This window comes from Macrobrachium nipponense, chromosome 14, assembly GCF_015104395.2.
Source record: "Macrobrachium nipponense isolate FS-2020 chromosome 14, ASM1510439v2, whole genome shotgun sequence".
In the NCBI taxonomy this organism is placed as follows: Eukaryota; Metazoa; Arthropoda; class Malacostraca; order Decapoda; family Palaemonidae; genus Macrobrachium; species Macrobrachium nipponense.
In genome coordinates this window covers 68,368,889-68,391,388 of record NC_087207.1, presented here as the reverse complement: position 1 = coordinate 68,391,388, position 22,500 = coordinate 68,368,889, and the positions used below count along the sequence as shown (strand labels likewise).

At 36.2% G+C, this 22,500-nt stretch overlaps 1 protein-coding gene across 1 annotated transcript in view; it reads right to left on the bottom strand.

Moving 5' to 3' along the window:
• LOC135226581 (tetratricopeptide repeat protein 28-like) overlaps nucleotides 1–22,500 on the bottom strand; it is a 371,921-nt gene that overhangs the window by 66,103 nt on the left and 283,318 nt on the right. Inside the window, 1 exon segment of the mRNA XM_064266268.1 lies at nucleotides 16,413–16,639. Within this exon segment, the coding sequence (XP_064122338.1) occupies nucleotides 16,413–16,639 (227 nt within the window).

Sequence of the window (22,500 nt, the reverse complement as noted above, 5' to 3'; positions counted from 1 at the left end):
TGTGTGTGTGTGTGTCTCTGTGTGTGTGGGTGGGTGGGTGTGTGTGTGTAAAATCTTTTAAATTAAATTTGGATATCTTTCTTGTGCATATATATCTTAAGTATATACATTCCACTTCAGGCTGATTGTTTGGTGAGAATACACCTAGATACACAGCATTTTTGCCACCCACTTAAAATCTACCAAATATATAATTATCAATAACATTACTATGGTTATATCTTGCATCAACCACATGAAATAATACGTCTTCATATATATGCAAGTTTTCATTCAAGAACGGTCAAAAAGCACAAATTAAAGACATATGCTACAATCAATGTACTATTACTTAAATTCGTAATGTACGTTAGGCACTCACTTTCTGAAAAGGTTGTTAAGGGTAAAACTCCCAACTCAAGTATAGATTATCTAACGTTTTTAAAAGAACATGTAATTTCATTAAACATAACAAAATAACGAAACTTTTAAAACTGCATTGACATTCTCTCTCTCTCTCTCTCTCTCTCTCTCTCTCTCTCTCTCTCTTAAACCTACAGGATCTTTCCAGAAACCGTTATCGATTCAAGAAACTGATCAGGTGTGTAACAGCTGTTCCAAAGATTAACTTCAACCAGGGCCGAATGCTGGTAATCGCTTGCTGATAACAGTTCTCTCTCTCTCTCTCTCTCTCTCTCTCTCTCTCTCTCTCTCTCTCTCTCCTTCTGGACATAAAGATAATACCTCTCTCTCTCTCTCTCTCTCTCTCTCTCTCTCTCTCTCTCTCTCTCTCTCTCTCTCTCTCCTTCTGGACATAAAGATAATACCTCAAGTTTTATACTTTATACATCGACAGCTTCATGCAAAAACACACACACTATACATATACCTATATATCCAGTGTAGCACGAAGGAACACTTACTTGGGAATATTCCTTAAATCCACGGTAGATAGGTAAGTGAATGGGGGACTTGGAACAAGTATTTTCGTAGTGTATTCTACATTTTCAAGTTCGCAATGAATAAAAAAAGAAGTTGACACGCTATTATGTACACATTAATAAACTGTAACCCGTCCTCTCTTTCTGTTTTTGTATATAAAGGCCTGTCAACTTCTTTTACATTTAGTGTGAACTCGAAAATGTAGAATATACTACGAAAGTACTTTCGTAGTATATTCTACCATGGATTTAAGGATACTCATACATGTATGTATGTATGTATGTAATCACAGCCAGAACACAACGGTTTAAAAAAAATAAAAAAGATTTTCAACTTAATCTTCCCAATACCTCATTAACAACTCATATTCATCCAAGACTTTAAATGAATAGTCTTAGAGAGGTAGAGAGAGATCAAACTCTGAATAAGTAAAACAGTCTTCATGGAAGCCAAGGCACAGTTACACAAACATAGAGAGAGAGAGAGAGAGAGAGAGAGAGAGAGAGAGAGAGAGAGAGAGAGAGAGGGTTATAATATTAACGATGACCAAAACAATAGACAGCCATAAATCTCGCACCAGTCTCAGATGCTGCTGGGTGCCATTATTAAATGAAGGATCTCATATACGTTATTAGACGCTATTAATAAACAAAAAGGATATTAAACGCTTCCTAATGCGAAAATAGACGGCGGTTAGCCCGCTGCTCAGGACGATTTAAAGCGACGAGGGCAAAATTAATCTCACCAAATGGCGATAAATTGTCAGGAACGACGAACCCACGATTGAGTTAGGGACGGAAGACAGAGGGGTAGACTGTGGCAGTTATTCCAGTGGAGGGTAATGCTTGTTATATAGCTAATATGTTAAATGCTCCTTAGCAATAACGATCGTTATCTAATAGCAATATATAGTTATCTGATGACAACATGCACTTGTTAATATTCCTTGTCAAATAACATGTTGTCAAATAAATCATGGCTGATAGTGTTCACTATCAGTATCAAACTTTGATAATATCCACTATCAGTAACAAAATATCAGTATCACAATATGGTAGAAAATATTTACTATCAGTATCAAAATATGGCTGATAATATTCACTATCTGTATTAATATTTGGCTAATAATATTCAGTATCTGTATCAATAACCGGCTGATGATATTCACTATCAGTATCAAGATATGGTTGACAATATTCACTATCAGTATCAAAATTTGGTTGACAATATTCGCTATCAGTATCAAAATTTGGGTGATAATATTCGCTATCAGTATCAAGATATGGTTGAAAGTAACCACTATCAATATAAAATATGGTTGCAAATATTCACTACCAGTATCAAAATCTGATTAAAAACATTCCCTATCAGTATCAAAATGTGCTTGAAAATCAAAATGTGTGTCAAAATACAGTTGCAAATATTCACTACCGGTATCAATGGTAGGTTAATAATATCTACTATTGGTATCAAAATGTGGCTGAAAATATTCACCATCGTATTAAAATAAGGTTGCAAATATTTATTCACTATCCGTATGAAAACATGGTTGATAACATTCACTATCAGTATCATAATATTGTTGATAATATCTACTAACAGTAATCCAAATATGGCGGATAATATCAACTCTTAAAACAATAAGATATAGTGAAAGTACTACCTGAATGGTGGTTGGCAATGTTTTTTTTTTTTATCAAATAAAATATACTGAAAATATTATCTGCTATTAACCAGAAGTAAAGATGACACGTTATTTATTAATTGATAAGGGTGATAATGTGCCGTATCTTTAATTTCGAATGACAACCTTTATGATAATATTATTCGCAGTAAAAGAACAAAACACGGGTAATAATATTTGACGCGCTGTTGAGTAAAAATAAGAATGAATCATTATCAAATAATGAAAGAAAAAATTAGTTACTAATTTCGTTGCTACTACATAACAATTGTGACCGATGTTATTCTTGTAAATGTCAAAAGAAGGATGAAATGTTATACACTATTATTAATATTAATAATATGAATAACACTGTGGTATGTTATTGAACAAAAATACGGATATGATGATGTTTCAAATTAATATAGTAATGGATGATTAATGTTATTACTTATTAAATGAAAATATGAATGATAACCTCACCCCTAATTAACAAAATACATACGAGTCTGTAATGATACTGAATGACAAGATTTGGATATTAATAAACGATAAAAGAGCAATGCTGTGACCATTATACTTGCTGTTAAGCAATTATAAAGTTGCTAATGTCCTGAACTTTTCATTGAAGATATCAATGATAATGTCAAGTGATATTAGGCAAACAAAACATGGATCATAACTTTTACTTACAAAAATATATTACGACAGCAAAAATATACAGGAAAACACAAGAGACCATTATCATAAATAATAGCAGTAAAAACAACACGATAATTGTAATGAAGAACTCAAGCATAGTAATAAATGTACAAGCAGCCATTCTGATTCTTTACGAACTCAATGAATATATATTAATATAAATTGTCATACGAACAAAAATAAACAATTACTTTCATATAAGTTGATGGTAATAATACTCACAGAAACAAGGGGTAACCCAAACCCATAAAATATTATTTTAATAAACTGCTGATTGAAAAAAGTAAAGAAAACAATTGTAATTAAAAAAAAAAAATTTCTATACAACATCAAAGCTCAAGACGGAGGGAAACAAATATATATATATATATATAGATATATATATATATATATATATATATATACCCATATATATTATATATATATAAGCTAATTCCCCGTTAGAATAATTAAAACCGATTTTCCCAACTTCGAAGCTCCGAGGGACGCGAAAATAATAAAAACCGCGAAACAAACGGTATGTGTCCCCGTGGAGGATATGCCTGTCCCTCTCCGGAGTGATCTTGCTTCGCCAGTGGGGCCTCTCCCCAACCCCCCCTTTTCCCACCCATCCCCACCCCCACCCCTGCCCCCTCCGAGAGCAATCGTACGGTCACCCAACAGCCAAGAAAGACCTGACACCGGCGACTGTATAATGCCCATTCTGGCCGACACTACGTCTTTTTTAATTAGCCACTGGGTGTCGTTTAATCTCTCCTCCTCCTCCTCCTCCTCCTCCTCCTCCTCCTGCTTGCGTGGTCGGATTGGCCCACTGAAGGAACCCGGAGCCATTTGCATATGTGAACCCCCGCGTGGCAAGGATCTCCTTGTACGGATTGTGAAAGCAGCGCTTTACCGAACGGGAGTTAAGAAGGGCGCCACGAGAAGGCAGAAGGATTCCTTTTCATCTTAAAGCACTGAAGGAATTTCTCCCGAAAAGGGCTCGATGACATAACCCTTCTCAATAGAACAGAGCATTTCAACTTCGATCTTTGAAGTACGTAATGAAGGAATTCATAATTCATACATGACAGGGAAAGAGGACACTCTTCACCAAAGGAATCTGAAACAAGACATTCCAAATGAATTTCATTTTCAAGAAAATTGGAGCCATTTCTCCTGATAAGTACCTGATAACAAGAATCTTCTATTATGAAGCATTAGATTTTAAACTGACAAGTTACAATCCAGTTTCAAAAAATGACATTTTCCAAATAAAACGTTGAAAGCAAGACCTTTTAACTAATGAGTTGGAAATATGTGTTCTCAACAAATAAAAGGCGTTCATAACGTGAATCTCCGAATAAGACGACAATAGATCCAGGATTTAGAAAAGGCGAAATAAAGTGTGTGAAGGATCATTGTTTTCATGATGACAAGAGTGAAATACACCTCTTGAAGTACAGAATTTGTAACGCGATTCCAAAGTAGTCGAGGAAATATAACCTTCAAAAGAAACTACAACCACGGCGACTTGATTTGTTGGCAAGAACGTGACTCCAAATATGAGGCATAAAAGTAACTTCCCAAAAGCTAAGTTAAAAAGAAGACTTTTAAAACCAAAAACTCAAAAAATAACAATAACTTCATAGACTTTTTTTAACCAGAGCCACCTGGAAGGATTTGGGACTTGGACTTCCCAGCTTACAAGCTGCAAAGAACAGTTAAATGAAAGTTTGTATTCTACCTTTTAAATAAACAGTTAAATAAAGGATTGAATGGCAGACTACAAGACTTCAAACACGGAGCCAGAAGTTACGGTTCCACACAGGAATCACGAAACCCATGAACCCTTCAATAGGAAGTCTAATACGTGACTTTTCAACTTAAGCGTTAGAAATGTCATTTTCTAAAAATGGAAGATTGACACTTGAATTTGCAATTAGGGAACAAGAAATATGGCTTTATAAATTAAGGATGCATATAAGTATAGAATCCCGGAATTAACAATATTGGTTCAGATCGCATAAATAAGTGATAACCGAATAAAAAAATTCTCTCTCTCTCTCTCTCTCTCTCTCTCTATATATATATATATATATATATATATATATATATATAAAAAAATATATATATAATATATATATATATATATATATATATATATATATAGTGTGTGTGAATGATGTGTAATATATATATATATATATATATATATATATAGTATGTGTGTGTGTATACTATATATATATAACCATATATATTCTCTATACTATATCATATTATATATATATATATATTATATAATATAACATAATATGCATACGTAGCTAACCATGAGAAATATTGTCATAATCATCTACTGAACATTAAAATATACATCTGCAACTTTCATCCATACCTCTTCATGATAATTATTCTTAACATGACTCTCACCAATCAAATTATAATATTCCTTCTGCCTGTAGTCATTTATAAGTAACGTCTTCAACAGCAAATACTCCCATCTGAGAATGAAATAAACAGCGCATCTTTCCTCGGCCGCAATTCATAACTTTTCGTTTATTCCATCAAGATTTACGGTGCGAATCGACCAAGTGGTGTATCAAGCCAGAGACGAAACGAGGGGAAACAGAGACGAGAACAAATGAAACGATAAAACGCAGGCATTCTTCTTCCGAGTACGCCGACGACATCAACACCGACTGTATGAGGCTATCATTGGCATCATTAACTAAATACTCCCGATGATGATAACGATTATAGAGCGATGATACTCATGATTATGGAATGGAATATAGAATTTTGGCCAAAAGGCCAAGCGCTGGGAACCTATACGGTCATTCAGCGCTGAAAGGGAAATTGACAGTAAAAAGATTTGAAAGGTGTAACAGGAGGAAAACCTCGTAGTTGCGCTACGAAGCAATTGTTAGGAGAGGGTGGAAAATAAAACGAAAGAAAGAGAATAAGACGAAAGAAAGAGAATATCAATGGAAGTGAGTAAAGTAAGAGGACGGGACGATGCAAACAACCTAAGTAATGCCTACAGTGCACCGCATATGGTGCATTGACGGTACTAACCCCCCCCCCCCCCCCATCTCCTCTGCCTACGTGCGAGCTGTCAAATGAAATGGAACATTCTAAGAAGAATAACCTGCATTAGAGGAAGAGAACTCTGAGCCTAGCCATGTTACAGAATAATGTAGAGGAGAGAGAGAGAGAGAGAGAGAGAGAGAGAGAGAGAGAGAGAGAGAGAGAGGTTAGAGCACAGCCATGTTACAGAGTAGAATGGAGAGAAAGAGGAAGAGAGCGAGAACTTTGAGCACAGCCAGGTACAGAGTAAAACTGAGAGAGAGAGAGAGAGAGAGAGAGAGAGAGAGAGAGAGAGAGAGAGAAGATAGTTACCTGATGATATCATGGTGCCAACTTTGGTAATTTGAGGCACAAATGAACCTTCACGACCATGCAACAATTACTTATATCAGTATAAAACTGATTATTACCACAGTAATATAATCCTTAGAAATGGATAACTCCCAAAAATCAGGTGATAAGTTGTGTCATCATTTAAGTATGAGTTTTGCTATACTCTGAATAACTTCCGTTTACTTCAGACATGAATATTCTACCAAATAATTTAAATTATCTATTATCATAAAATATGATTAATTAAATATTATCATAAAATTTTATTACCGGAAAAATAATTTTAGTGCCCCCAAAACTAATCTATTAATAATTCATTAAAATTCAAAAATCTCGAACAACGGATCAATTTAATTGACATTAACATTACTTCAGATCCTGTCATAGCAGGGAGGTTTCAACAAGTTAAGACAATTAACCCAATTAACCCAAAGACAAGTTAAGCAAAATAATTCGTAATCAAATCATAAAAGCAACACACCAAACCACTTAAGAAGATGAAGAAAAAAAAACAATGAATTAGCAGCTATCAAATACGACTCAAATGTAACACTTCTAAAATCAGATATATTGAGAGTGAACTGAACGTTGCCTTACATGAATATTGAAATATGGAGAACACAGCCACAAAACAACGTATATTAAAAATCGATTACCATTTTCTATCAAGAGCAGACAAGGCCACGATACTTCTAATTCATTAGCCGACCTGCATTCCGCGTACCCACCTACCCATCCCATGCCCAGAAATTTATGGAGTGTTTAATCGTTCGAACAAAAATGCCTCCTTCTCTCTCTGAATCACTCTGTTACGGTTTTAGTTCGAATAAATATATTTATTTTATTTTGCTCAAAGCCCTGAAGCTGAGCATAAGTCCGAGATGTTGGACACTAAGAGTACCAATACCGTAAGGAGGATATATTAAGTAGTACATATAATAACGTCGGTCAGGACTTGGATGGGTAATCATCGAGAAATGACAAACCCCGTCGGCATGTTAGGCCACTGAACCCCCATATGACAAAGTGTATGGCTAGCAATCTCACTCAAAAAAAAAAAAAGTGATAAAAACCGGAAAGATACCATATCTAAGTGTGGTAAAACGATAAAGAATATACATACTATATACATCCTATATATACATACAAATATATATATATTATTATATATATATATATATATATATATATATGTGTGTGTGTGTGTGTGTGTGTGTTCGCGTGTGTAAATTAAACTTGTGTTAAAACAGGATTAAAACACTGGTTTGAAAGCTAAGGACTATATTACGGCGGACTGACCCTTAGCACTACTTGATGAGATAAACTTTTAATGAGACTTTATATTTCATAGTAGATAATATATATATATGAATATGATATATATTATATATAAGATCATATATACATTATGATATAGTATATATAAAATACATTCTCAGGGCATCTTCCTCTAAGCACGGGTACCGTTAGTTAATGAGCGGAGAACACACATCTACAGCGCGTTTCATTATACTGTTCCGCATGGGTGGCGGAGACACGCCATCATCAGGAGAGCGGACGAAACGGACGTACGCACGCACATACGAGGCATGTAACGATGCGAAATTGAGAGGAGGGAATACCGAGAATTATTAATAAGAATAAATATATATATATGTATATACACTGAGTTCTCGCGAGGGCATGAGCTGTGGGTAAGGAAGCAAGCGCTAAGCGTGTGAACTTGTATAACTGAGAAAGAGTGATAAATCATAATGTGAGTGAAAAAATGCAAAATTCAATCACAGGAAAGATAAGGAAAAAGTATTCAAAATAAACCTTTAAACAATGAACGATGCAGAAAGACTTTAAACGTAATAGGAAGGCAAATAAAAAAAAAAATCAGTTAAAACATAATTACAAACCCATACCGAGAATAGAGAAAAATAAATAAACCTTAAAAAAATGAGCGATGCAGAAAGACTTTAAACGAAATAGGAAGGCAAACAAATAAAAAAACAAATAAGTTAAAACATAATAAACACATACCGAAAATACAAAAAAATAAACCTTAAAAAAATGAGCGATCAGAAAGACTTTAGGCGAAACAGGATAGCAAATAAATGAAAAAAATTACCAAAAACACAGAAAAATAAATAAACATAAAAAAAATGAGCGATGCAGAAAGACTTTAAATGAAATAGGAAGGCAAATAAATGTTTAAAAAAATCAGTTAAAACATAATTATAAAACCATACCCAAAATACAGAAAGATAAAGACAGAATTCATGCAATCACACGGGTGTAAATTTGTTAATACTAGCCAAAATAAAGTTTATATTTGTTTGATTGATTCAAAATTTAATTACATCCTGTCAAATGCCGGTTATATTTGCTAAACATTAATGCCTTCAGAATTATCCATAAATACAGCCTACGTGCTCGTGTATTATTATTACTCTTCAACTTTTTCAAAGATCAACAATAACTGTTCTCTCTCTCTCTCTCTTCCATCTCTCCATCATCCACTAAAATCACTTCGGAATGATGTTATCGTTTGCGGGAATTAAATTCGTATTATATATGACAAGCTAACGCTAAGTGGAAATTCGATAACAGAAAGATACAGGCTCTGTCACATGTACATACACACACACATATATATGTATATGTGTGCGTCTATGAGCCTGGGTATGTAAATTATATGCAGATATACATATTCATATACTGTATGAAGCAAAATTTGTTCCTTCGATTTTGTGAATAATAATAAAAGAAGTCACACGTGTAAGGCAATATAGTCATACATATACATACATACATGCACACATACGTACATACACCACGCGCACACACACAGACACACACACACACACACACACACACATATATATATATATATATATGTGTGTGTGTGTGTGTGTGTGTGTGAGTGTGTGTATGTGTGTGTATATTATATATATATATATATATATATATATATATATATATATATATATATATATATCTTCAAGCGTCCAACTGAAAATGCTAAAACATTATTACATATCATTTCCTTAATCCGAGGACGTCAGCGTCCTGAAAACGTTACACGCAATCCCCCCCTCCCCACATTCCCAAGCCCATCTCATCGTTCCCTCTCCATTCCACACCACCCCACTTAAAAAAAGAAAACACGAATACACACTCGCACGCGCGCGCACAGCACACACACTTTTGATCGACTCATTAAACCTATCGTACGGCGGGAGCCTGCTTGACACATTCGTTAGTTGCAGGCGATGTCACTCAGGGCATTCGTTATGAAGAGGCTGCCCACCACCCATCCTGCTGCATCAGCGGCCCTCTCTCTCTCTCTCTCTCTCTCTCTCTCTCTCTCTCTCTCTCCACTTGTTGCTTTTCTAGTTGGGTTAAAGGATTGTCTACCAGACACATCCTCTCTCTCTCTCTCTCATCTCTCTTCCTCTCTCTCTCTCTCTTTCTCTCTCTCTCTCTTTCCACTTGTTGCTTTTCTAGTTGGGTTAAAGGATTGTCTTACCAGACACCATTTCTCTCTCTCTCTCTCTCTCTCTCTCTCTCTCTCTCTCTCTCTCTCCACTTGTTGCTTTTCTAGTTGGGTTAAAGGATTGTCTTACCAGACACCACTCTCTCTCTCTCTCTCTCTCTCTCTCTCTCTCTCTCTCTCTCTCTCGTATTTCCAATCTTCCATTTCTATTCTTTATTTTTTCCAATTTATCTTTTCAATTGATTTTATCAATTTGGTCAAACTTTATCAGCTATGGCAATTTTTTTTTCAGGCTTGTGTATATTTTAACGAATTTTGATAAACGCTTTGGTTTTTTTCTTATATGAATTAAATGTAATTTTTCCACGTGTTATTTATTGTTTTTCTCTTTAAGGACGTTTTATCATTTTTACAGGGACACAAGCTTTATCATCATTCACTTTTTGTCAATTTTATATGTTTTATTTGTTCATCATATTTAGCAAGATACATTTTACCATAGTCCATTTTCGATGTGCTCCTTATATAAATAAATAGAATTCACATAATTTGCTTTTTAGATTTGATACACAATGCAAACTTAGAAACTCGAATCCAATTCATTCTTTTTTTGATAAATTTAGAAAAGAGAGATTATCCAGACAGAATTTTTTTTTTACTGGGTAAACAAATGCATTATCAGGTTCCAGTTTCTCAGTTCTAATCATTAAGTTAAACATATAACTTTTAAAATCCAGTCATAAGTTTTCCCTTATTCCGCTCTTCAGGAACCTTTTTTTTCAGACAATATGTTTTCCTAGGTTTAGATAAATGAAATTTCGACCAGGTTTAAATAAATGCACCCTCTAGGTTTTTGTTACAAGATTAAAAATATATGCAATCAGCAATTGCCATATTTCTGGTTTCTCATTGGCTTAAACAATTGCTGTATACACATTTATTTTCTCACACTTTATATCCTTAAGTTAACATTAAGTTTAAACTCCGTTTGATATTTCTTATTAAATTTGAGTAAAATATTTATCAGGACACCACTCACTGCCTTTTCTTATTAAGAAGAACAAAGCTACCTCTTAATTTCAATCGACCCCAATATCATCAATTATTTTTATATATATATATATTAATAGTTCAGGGGAAGACAACGCCGAGCTGATCTGTAAATATGTCAGTTTTTTTTTTAATTTGACTTAAACAGTCAATTATCGCAGAACGTTTTGTTACTTCCCGATATACAATCAGGCAAGATTTTCCTTCTTTTTGTTTATTATTTTTACTTAACATTATTAACTCACCATTATTACTTAATTATCACTTGCTACTGGATGTATAATCATACGTTTTTTATCGTTTCCGCTTGTCTGGGATGTCAGTGGCCTCTGGGCTGCCTTCAGAGTAAGCATGGTAATTACAAATTACAATAACAAACACTTGTTGTGTAACAGGACTAAATCTCTATCTCCCCTTAGGATCGAACACAAGACTTCGTAGGTATGAGGAACTCAGTCAAATCTCCTTTTACAGAATTTCACTATGATTATTATTATATTATTATTATTATTATTATTATTATTATTATTATTATTATTCATAAGATGATCCCTATACGTATGAAACACGTCCACAGGGGCCACTGACTTGAAATTCAAGCTTCCAAAGAATATGGTGTTCATTCGAAAGAAGTACCACAAGGTATTGAGAAATACAGCGAGATGAGATCAGTTATTAGAACACGATAAATTATCCAATGTAAATAAATGAATAAAAATACAAGTAAAATATTAAAATGCAAGCTGAATTGTATCGGTAGTAATGCATTTCATCTTCGCTTGAACTTTCTTGAACTTCTGAAGTTCCAACTCCAAGTCCCAAGAATGACCATCTGAGTAAAACGGCATAATTATTTTAAATATTCAAGACCTGAGATAAATGTAATAATCATTTTAAATATTCAAGGGCTGATTCTAAGTCAGGTATTTAACGGAAGTCGGTCAATGGCCAAAAACATCTTCACTGACCTCCCTTTGTCAAAAGACAATCCCTGAAGGTCACTCATGTCCTCCGTCTTCAAGCCTGGGCAAGAAAACGGCACAAGCCTCCCTACCCCACTGGACTTCGCTGTTAGAAAAGAGTCAGCTATTCGCATGATTATAAAATCCCACATTTTGCAAACTACTAAAATAAAGGAATGCCGGTTCACATTAAGCCAACCTTAGGCCCCTGAACTAAGGTGTTACGTGAGACGTTAAATATAATAAAGAGGCTTGGTTTGTTCCTCCGAACGCGGCTGAACCAACCGGGACGTAAGAGACCCAATGAACGCATGGTAAAATGAGGAGAAAATATTTCTAGAAACAATGCGAACAGATACTGTCACTTATTATTATTATTATTATTATTATTATTATTATTATTATTATTATTATTATTATTATTATTATTATTATTGTTGTTGTTGTTGTTGTTGTTGTTGTTGTTGTTATTAAAAGTAACGGCTACTTCAGCAGCATTAGACTATTCGAAAAATAGAGAAGAATCTCTACAAGTGTAACGTTGCTGAAGTAGCCATTACTTTTAATAAAGTAGGGTTGAAAGAGGGTCTGCTTCCTAAGTACACTATTAATACTATTAGTATTTCTAATGTTTTCGTGTCCAACAACTAAACGATTCCAGTAGAACTGAGCAAAACAAACACAGTCAAACAAAAACAAACAAAAAGACGGAGGAAACTCTTTCTCCTCCTCCCGCTGCACCTGCATTCAGATATAAACTGCATATTTTGTTAAATCTGATTCTGGCCACAAGAGACACAATCAAGAAGCCTCCAATGACTTAGGGTCGCTGCTTTTAATGAGAAGTCTAACGATGCCTTTTGCTAAAATAATAATAATAATAATAATAATAATAATAATAATAATAATAATAATAATAATAATAATAATAATAATAAAATAATAATAAAAGCCATAAACACATGGGCAGTGCCAGTAATCAGATACAGCGCAGGAATAGTGGAATGGACGAAGGCAGAACTTCGCAGCATACACCAGAAAACCAGGAAACATATGACAATACACAAAGCACTACACGCAAGAGCAAATACGGACAGACTATACTACATAACACGAAAGAAAGGAGGGACTACTAAGCATAGAGGACTGCGTCAACATCGAGAACAGAGCACTGGGGCAATATCTGAAAACCAGTGAAGACGAGTGGCTGAAGAGTGCATGGGAAGAAAGACTGATAAAAGTAGACGAAGACCCAAAAATATACAGAGACAGGAGAATGACAGACAGAACAGAGGACTGGCACAACAAACCAATGCACGGACAATACATGAGACAGACTAAAGAACTAGCCAGCGAAGATACGTGGCAATGGCTACTGAGGGGAGAGCTCAAGAAGGAAACTGAAGGAATGATAACAGCGGCACAAGATCAGGCCCTAAGAACCAGATATGTTCAAAGAACGATAGATGGAAATAACATCTCTCCCATATGTAGGACGTGCAATACGAAAAATGAAACCATAAACCACATAGCAAGCGAATGTCCGGCACTTGCACAGAACCAGTACAAAAAGAGGCATGATTCAGTAGCAAAAGCCTTCAACTGGAGCCTGTGCAAGAAACATCAGCTACCTTGCAGTAATAAGTGGTACGAGCACCAACCTGAAGGAGTGATAGAAAACGATCAGCCAAAGATCCTCTGGGACTATGGTATCAGAACAGACAGGGTGGATGATACGTGCAAATAGACCAGACGTGACGTTGATTGACAAAAGCAAGAAGAAAGTATCACTCATTGGTGTCGCAATACCATGGGACACCAGAGTTGAAGAGAAAGAAAGGAAAAAAAATGGATAAGTATCAAGACCTGAAAATAGAAATAAGAAGGATATGGGATATGCCAGTGGAAATTGTACCCATAATCATAGGAACACTAGGCATGATCCCAAGATCCCTGAAAAGGAATCTGGAAAAACTAGAGGCTGAAGTAGCTCCAGGACTCATGCAGAAGAGTGTGATCCTACAAACGTCGCACATAGTAAGAAAAGTGATGGACTCCTCAGGAGGCAGGATGCAACCCGGAACCCCACACTATAAATACCTCCCAGTCGAATTGGAGGACTGTGATAAACCAAAAAAATAATAAAACCCCCCCAAATAAATAAAAATAAAATATAATAAAAAAATAATAAATAATAATAATAATAATAATCATCATCATCATCATATCATCATACATCATCATCATCATGAAATATAAAAAGGCAAAAAAAAAAGAAAATGATCTAACGAAGACTTTAGCAATAATAAAATAATAATAATAATAATAATAATAATAATAATAATAAAATAATAATAATAATAATAATACACATAAAAATTTATAAATATATTGAAAGCATTTTCCTTTTTATGCTTAATGGCAGAAATTTGTACGAGAGAGAGAGAGAGAGAGAGAGAGAGAGAGAGAGAGAGAGAGAGAGCTCTTCCCATCAAAAAGTAGTAAATGAGAGATAGACGGTTTAAAATGGTTTCATATCAAGGAGACAGTGAGATCAAAAAGTAGTAAATGAGAGAGGGACAGTATAACTGGGTTCCACCCAAGAAATTTTTACACAAAAGAGAGAGAGAGAGAGAGAGAGAGAGAGAGAGAGAGAGAGAGAGAGAGAGAGAGAGAGAGAGGGCCAAATGAGTAAAAGGTTCCCCCATCTCGAAAGTAGTAAATGATAATGAAGTCTCAACGCCCTTGTACCCTGTCTGCAACTTGTTTATTCTGCCCGGCCTCCGATGCATTTAAATATGCAATTTTATCGTTCGCTAATGATCGGATTCTCGCCATAAATACGGCCGCCGACAAACGCCTATCGCCGGCCGGCGAAGGAAAGGAAATCGAAGATGAATAAGTTACGAAAAAGAAAAAAAAATTCCTTCCATTTGTTTTGCACGACTTCGGTCCATAAGTCACGTGATGAGTGACTCACAGGTGACATAAACTTACATATTTTTTTATACTTTTATATTCACTCACGCGGTTTATGAGATAGGAGGAGAATGTATGCACGCACATACGTCTACATTTACACGCATACATGCTTGCGGGGGAATACATTAATTGGCCATCAAAAGATGGAGGAGCGGTTTACGGTCGTCTTCTTCCAGCAGCGCCATACTTAGAGCAAATGATTGCTTTCTGAATGGTGTGTTTCTGTACGTTATAGTAGGTTCACATCAACAGTGCTTTTGATGTCTAGGCCAGTTTCTTACAACGCTCCTGATTGGCTGTTGATAAGCCAATCACAGGGCCGGAAACTCTCAGTCTCTCTCGAGAGTTCACACGGGAAGGATCTATGTTCCAGCTCTCCTGAGGGCTACGTCTTTCAAAAGTACCCCTCAGGAGAGATGGAACATACATCCTGCCTATGTGAACTCTCTCGAGGGACTGAGAGTTTCTAGCCCTGTGATTGTCTTATCAACAGCCAATCAGGAGCGTCGTAAGGGACTGGCCTGGACATCAAATGCACGGTTGATGTGAATCTACTATAGTATGTATGTATGTTTACGTTTATGTATATGTATGTATGTATATATAAATGTGTATGTGTGTTGTTTTTCCATTTGGGAGTGAATTTTGAGGAAAAACAATATAAGTCACTACTACGATTACCTTTTAACGGCTGAACCAAGGATAAACATCGACAAATTACTTTAAAATAACATTTTCAGTAAATGAACTGCAGAAAACTACAAGCAACTGGCAATAAAGGTACAAAATAACGAAAACACGAAGCAATGACGAATGAATTGACGAAACAAACAATAAAAGGATTATTTTAAGTAGAAAAACATAAAAAATAATAAGCTCAGAATTTGGTACCATAAATGCATAAAAATAATCCGTGAATTGGTCGAATTAATAAAGAATAAAAAATTAATAAACAGATACTCAAATACGTAAAGTAGTCCACAATACTACGAAAGAATAGAAATGAGAAAAATTAATAAATAACAAATTAATCTATGAATATAAAATAATTATAAACTATGAACAGCAAAACCTGTCAATCACAAATATCACTAAATATATAATCAAATAAATAAAGGGGTCCATAATAGGACGAGAGAATAAAAAAAAATAAAGATCGTGAATCGCGAGTACAGAAATAAATCGATGAAAACAAAATAACTGTAAACAACAAATTAATCTATCAATCAATCCATAAACTCACCTTATCCAGGGAGTTCAGAGCCCAGTAGGCGGAGGACAGGGCGGAGAACACCGAACCCCTGAGCTTCAAGGAGCAGGTGCCAATCTTGAGGGCGGACTCAAGGACGACCACGGCGGCAGCGTAGTGCCCTGCGGCGAGCAGCTCCTGCCCTATGACGGATATGATGACGAAGGGCGACTTGTCCAGGCGCATCGTCTGCAGCTGGCGGTAGGTGGGTTCCAGTGTAGCTGGAAAAGGGGTAAGAGGGAAACCAAGATTAATGTGGGGGATTAATTCGTGCGATTGCATATATAAGGTAAGTGTGATCATTTAAATCAATTGTGCGTTGTAGGCTCTCTCTCTCTCTCTCTCTCTCTCTCTCTCTCTCTCTCTCTCTCTCTCTCTCTCTCTCTAGGGGTGTATGTACGTTTGCGTATGTGTATGGATGTGTGACCATATATACCACGGTCCAGATAGACCGTGATATATACATACATAAACATATATATAATATACATAGATACATACATATATATACGTATATATATGTATGTGATGTATATATATATATATATATATATATATATATATATATATATGCATGCGAACATTCAATCCTTCGCCATAATCTGATACGTTTCTGGACACCAACCGAGCCTTATCACCTTTGCATCACTAACACCACCCGATCGCTTTGCTGGTCAGAGAGAGAGAGAGAGAGAGAGAGAGAGAGAGAGAGAGAGAGAGAGAATAACGTCAGGTTTCCAGAGAGATTTAGTACTGGAAGCTGGAACTGGGATTTAATACTGAAATTGGAACTAACCAGTTGAGCTTCCCTCGCACAAAGACCGATGAGACCAGCAACCGTTTAACCAGAGCCTGTCATTAGCACGAACAGAAGAAGAAGAAGAAGAAGAAGAAGAAGAAGAAATGGACTGGAATATAACAAAGGAGAAAGCGATGAAGGAAAAATTACGGAACCGTGATACAAGTGCATTTATACCACTGACTTGCTGAAATCTAACGTACAAGAATATATTATTACAAATTGCAATCCGCTCTGAAAAAATCTGACATATTTATAACTAAGAATCAAGTTCAAAATACTTATAAGGAGCCAAAAACGTTAATAAATACCTAGTTGCAACATAGAAGCTCAACTGTATAAGTTCTCACTCTAACCAGACATACATAAGATAAATATATTAATTTCACGGGACTTATCAATAAATACATCACAAGATAACAATTTCCAAGTGACTAAATAATCCCATAAGAGAATTGAAAACAAGCTAATCCCTCGGTCACCCTTGAACGAGCACAATAAGAAAAATGAGAGAGAGAGAAGAGAGAGAGAGAGAGAGAGAGAGAGAGAGCTGAATGCATGAAAGCACTTGATGCTGTAAGCGACCACAGACAAACAATAGGGCAAAAATCAGAGGATGGAGGAGGAGGAGGAGGAGGGGGGGAGGAGGAGGAAGGAGGAGGAGGAGGAGGAGGAGGAGGAAGGGGTGGTGGGAGAAGGGGGAGGGGGGCACTGAGCATTGCCATCAAGAATTGCAACAGCAGTATCTTGAATTTTGGTCTCAAGTGACCCCTCCCCTTTCCAGATGAGGGGTATGCCAGAGGGAGATGGGGATTCCAGGATCCTGGGGGTGGGGGGAGCCTGTGATGGAGAGAGGGGTCACTGGAGGAAGAGGAGAGGAATGGGGAGTATCAGAGGCCGTTGGGGAAAGTGGGTACAAGAAGGGTTTATAAGAGGGATAGCAGGGGTGGGGGGTGGGTATTGGTTAGGGGCATTGGAAAGGCACCAGAGGAACCAGAGGTGGGGTAGGGGGAGTCGGGAGCACTGGGGTGGGATAGGGTAGGGTAGGGGGTCGGGAGGGGGCGTCACTTCCCAGATGTTCCCTCCTGAAGTATGAAATATGATCTGATAATTCTCCTCTCGCACTCTTGACAGAGCGGACGGATTTATCAGATCTGGCCAGCTAAGCTTCATACAAATGATCCACTTCTAAATGCAATCCAAGAACAATAAATGCCAAAAAATTTAGGCACGAAGAAAAAAAAAAGCACCAAAGCAGATCGGATTAGTTTAAATGCTAAATGCCTCTGATAATTTAGAACTGAATTATTCCTCACTCATTCTGCTTTCGTAAAACAACAAATAGAATCCGCGTCCAGAAGTCATTGACACGAAACCTTTGCTCTTGCGATTATAAACACCTCAGCAATTCAGGTGCTGGTGAAAGCTGATGCTTCGGGATTGTATTGCTAACCATAAAACCAAATTCAACCAGCACGTAAGAAGTCTGTATACTACATTGCGACAGAGCTGACTCTCTCTCTCTCTCTCTCTCTCTCTCTCTCTCTTATTATGAATATCTAAAAAAAAGGAGCATTCCTCTCAAAAAACCATTAAGAATATTCTCTTTGAAATTGCTTTGAAGGTTCGCGATAAACTTGAGAAGAGGTCTGTTTCTCTTTCTCTAATGAGTTCCTAATAAAATAAAAGAAAGTATTTTTCAAGATAAAACGGCAATCAAAATTAATTCCTCATCCGGACATTCAAAAAATGCATCCGTTCCCCCATGATGCACACCAGCCGATTTAAAAAATCAATCACTTTGTCAGTCTTTTGGGAATTATATGCAATAACTATATTTGTCAATACTGCACCCTGATTATTTAACACGCTCTCTCTCTCTCTCTCTCTCTCTCTCTCTCTCTCTCTCTCTCTCTCTCTCTCACTCGGAAATTCCGAGAAAAGTGCACATCCTTCTCGAGCGACAGCAGCCATCTTGCAAAAAAGAAGTTTCCTCTTCAAATTCCAATAAAGGCGCATATCACTCAATCGAAACGGTGGGGGACTTTAACATATTGCTCCGGGAGGAGGGGAAGAGGGGCTAAACGTAAGCATATCTTCAAAGCCTCCTTCGTCACGGAGAGTCGTAATCAAGAGACAAACGCCTTCCAGAACGGCTTCTTAAAAGAGTGTCAGGAAGATGGAAGTCCTCTAACGATGACGTATCGACAGTCCAGCGAGGTTCGACATAAGTTGCTGTGACAAGGAATGCAAAGCTTGGGTTATTCGAGATGAGGGAAAAAAGTCTGGAGATTCTCAAAAAACCGATCTAAAAATATATTTTTTCTAATGAAACGAGGTATATGATGTATCTTTTTTCCGTAGAAATTCCTTACAATCGCATTATAAATAAAGCACGTCTAGAATTCTGGAAAGGAAGGGAAAACCACGTTCGGAATTCTGGAAAGCACGAGAAAATCACGTCTGGAGTTATGGAAAGCACGACAATACCACGACTTGAATTCTGGAAAACACATAAAAATCAAACGTCTGGAATTATGGAAATGACGTCTAGAATTCTGGAAAGCAGGCGAAAACCACGTCTGGATTTATGGAAAGCACGAGAATACCACGACTGAAATTCTGGAAAACACATAAAAATCAAACGTCTGGAATCCTGGAAACCACGTCTAGAATTCTGGAAAGCACGCGAAAACCACGTCTGGAATTCTTAAGAGCACATGATAAACCACATTTGAAGTTCAGGAAACCACATGAAAATCCCGTCTGGAATTTTGGAAATCACGAGGAAACCACCTCCAGAATTCTGGAAAGCACGTAAAAATCAAATGTCTACAATTCTGGAGGAAAGCATGCGAAAACCACGTCTGGAATTCTTGAGAGCACATGAAAAAATCACAAGAGGAATTCATGAAAGCACGTGAAAAACTGCATCTAGAATTCTGGAAAGAACGTCAAACCCTCATCTGGAATCCCCGAAAACACGTGAAAAGCAGGCATAGTACGCAAACACGTACACCACGTGCAAAGAGGGAAAACTCGAACAGACCAAGTATTACCTCGGGCACAAAAGTGTGTATGCTTTCGGGCTAACCCAGAAGGGAAAGGGAGTTGGAGTTGGAGTTGAGTTGGCAAGCCTCAAACACACAAGCAGTGACCCGGGGCCGCCAGTCCGACAATGATACTGTCCGACGCAAGTTCACTCAAGCTGCACACAGACCCAGGCTAGTCCGCGCAGCCCTATTATACCCTCCAGTTCCTTGGTTCCTATTTTCTAGCTGGCTTTTACTCTGATTTTTATTTTCCATCTTCTTCGGTTTCTCTCATTATACCTTCCAGTTCCTTGATTCTCACTTTCTCGTTGTCTTTTACTCTGATTTTTATATTTCATTTTTCGTTTTCTCTTAATACACCCTCCAATTCCTCGGTTCTTATTTTCTAGCTGTCTTTTACTCTGATATTTTTAAACTCTTCTTCGTTATCTCTTATTCTGTATTGAACCTCCTTTATTAAAGTTTGTTTTTCTCCTCTTCGTTTTCTTTTATCCTGTACTGAACGTCTTTCATTAAAGTATGTCTCGTTTGCTATTTTGACCCAGCCCTTAGTAACCGATTCGAAATCTAATTGATTCTATTCTTTCCTTACTCTTTTCCACCCCGACCCCCCCCCCCCCTCATGTTTTCCACAATAAATAGTATCAATGCTTGTTTTCCCTTTTTCAAGTTAACAATTTTTCATTGAACATAAATTACTATTCAATCATTACCCTCAACTGCACTTCAGCCCCAGGATCGTCAGTTTACATAAATCAGAGGAAGATAACGCATCTTGTTTAAACAATTTAGAAAAATACATTTCCATCACAGTTTTTATTTACAATATAACTATGATCCTGTGATACATTGTTTAAATCAATTTGTAGAAAAAAATTCCTAATTCACAAGCATTTTACAATAGAGCTATGATGTATTTTGACTAAACAATTTAGATAAACATCTCCCTAATCTACAAGGCTTGTTTGGAATAAAGTTATGGTACATTTTGCTTAAACAATTAAGAAAATTATTTCCCAATTCTGCAATTTTTGGCTGAGGTAAAACATTCTCAAATCCATAAGTTTTGGATGGAAACATCAGGTAAGATTAGTTTCTTTTAGAAAAAAAAAATTCCTTAATCTACAAGTTGAAAAAAAATTTCCTACAAGTTGATAACAACATTCCTACGTCTATAAGTTGAGAAAATAATTCCTACATCTACAAGAAAAAAATTCCTACATCTACAAGTTGAGAAAAAATTCCTACATCTAAAAGTTGAGAATATTCCAACATTTATAAGTTAAGAACAAAATTCCTACATCTATAAGTTGAGAAAAAAAATTCTACATTTACAAGTTGAGAATATTCCTACATCTATAAGTTAAGAAAAAAATTCCTACATCTATAAGTTGAGAAAAAAAATTCTACATCTACAAGTTGAGAAAAAAAATTCCTACATAATAAATCTATAAGCTAAAACAATTCATGAAAAAAAAAAACATCTCCAAACCTACTCTTTTGACTGTGGAAAAAAAGAAACCCCCTTCTTGGCAAACTTTAAATCGGCAAAACGCAACCCAAATCTGCAGGTTTTGGCTTGGAAACCTTACACAAAAAAAAAAAAAAAAAAAAAAAAAAAAAAATCCATCGGAAAACATTTCCCAAAACTTGCGAGTTCTGGTCGCATGATTTATCAAGATGTAGTGACAAGCATGCATTCAGATACCACTTTGTTTTCCCCTCATTTTCTCTACAAATGCCAACGTCCTTTAAAGCCAGCGAGCGGAGGCAAATAAGCGGATAATGTGAAGATTGTTCGAGTACGAAGAAATACGTTAAACTCAATTAACGTTTTACTTTGGCATGGCTGTACCTTCATTAAAACTGATTTTCTCTTATTTGATTTTTTTTTTATACTTGAACCTTGTCGAGAAGCCTTCTCACACGGTTCCTCCTTAACATGCTTGGTGATAAGCAGAGTGCAAAAATAACATACAGGAAATATGCAGGCATAAATTCGAATGAATTCAGGTGTATCGGCTTTATTGTCTATAGCCTCGTGTTTATTTATTTATCACATCTCTCTCTCTCTCTCTCTCTCTCTCTCTCTCTCTCTCTCTCTCTCTCTCTCTCTCTCTCTTTTATAGTCTTTTTGACTGTCCACAAGCGTTTTCAGTTAAATATTTAAAGAAAGAAAGGAAGCGAAGTACGAAAGAAAGAAAAAGTAAATACGATAAATCAAGTATGA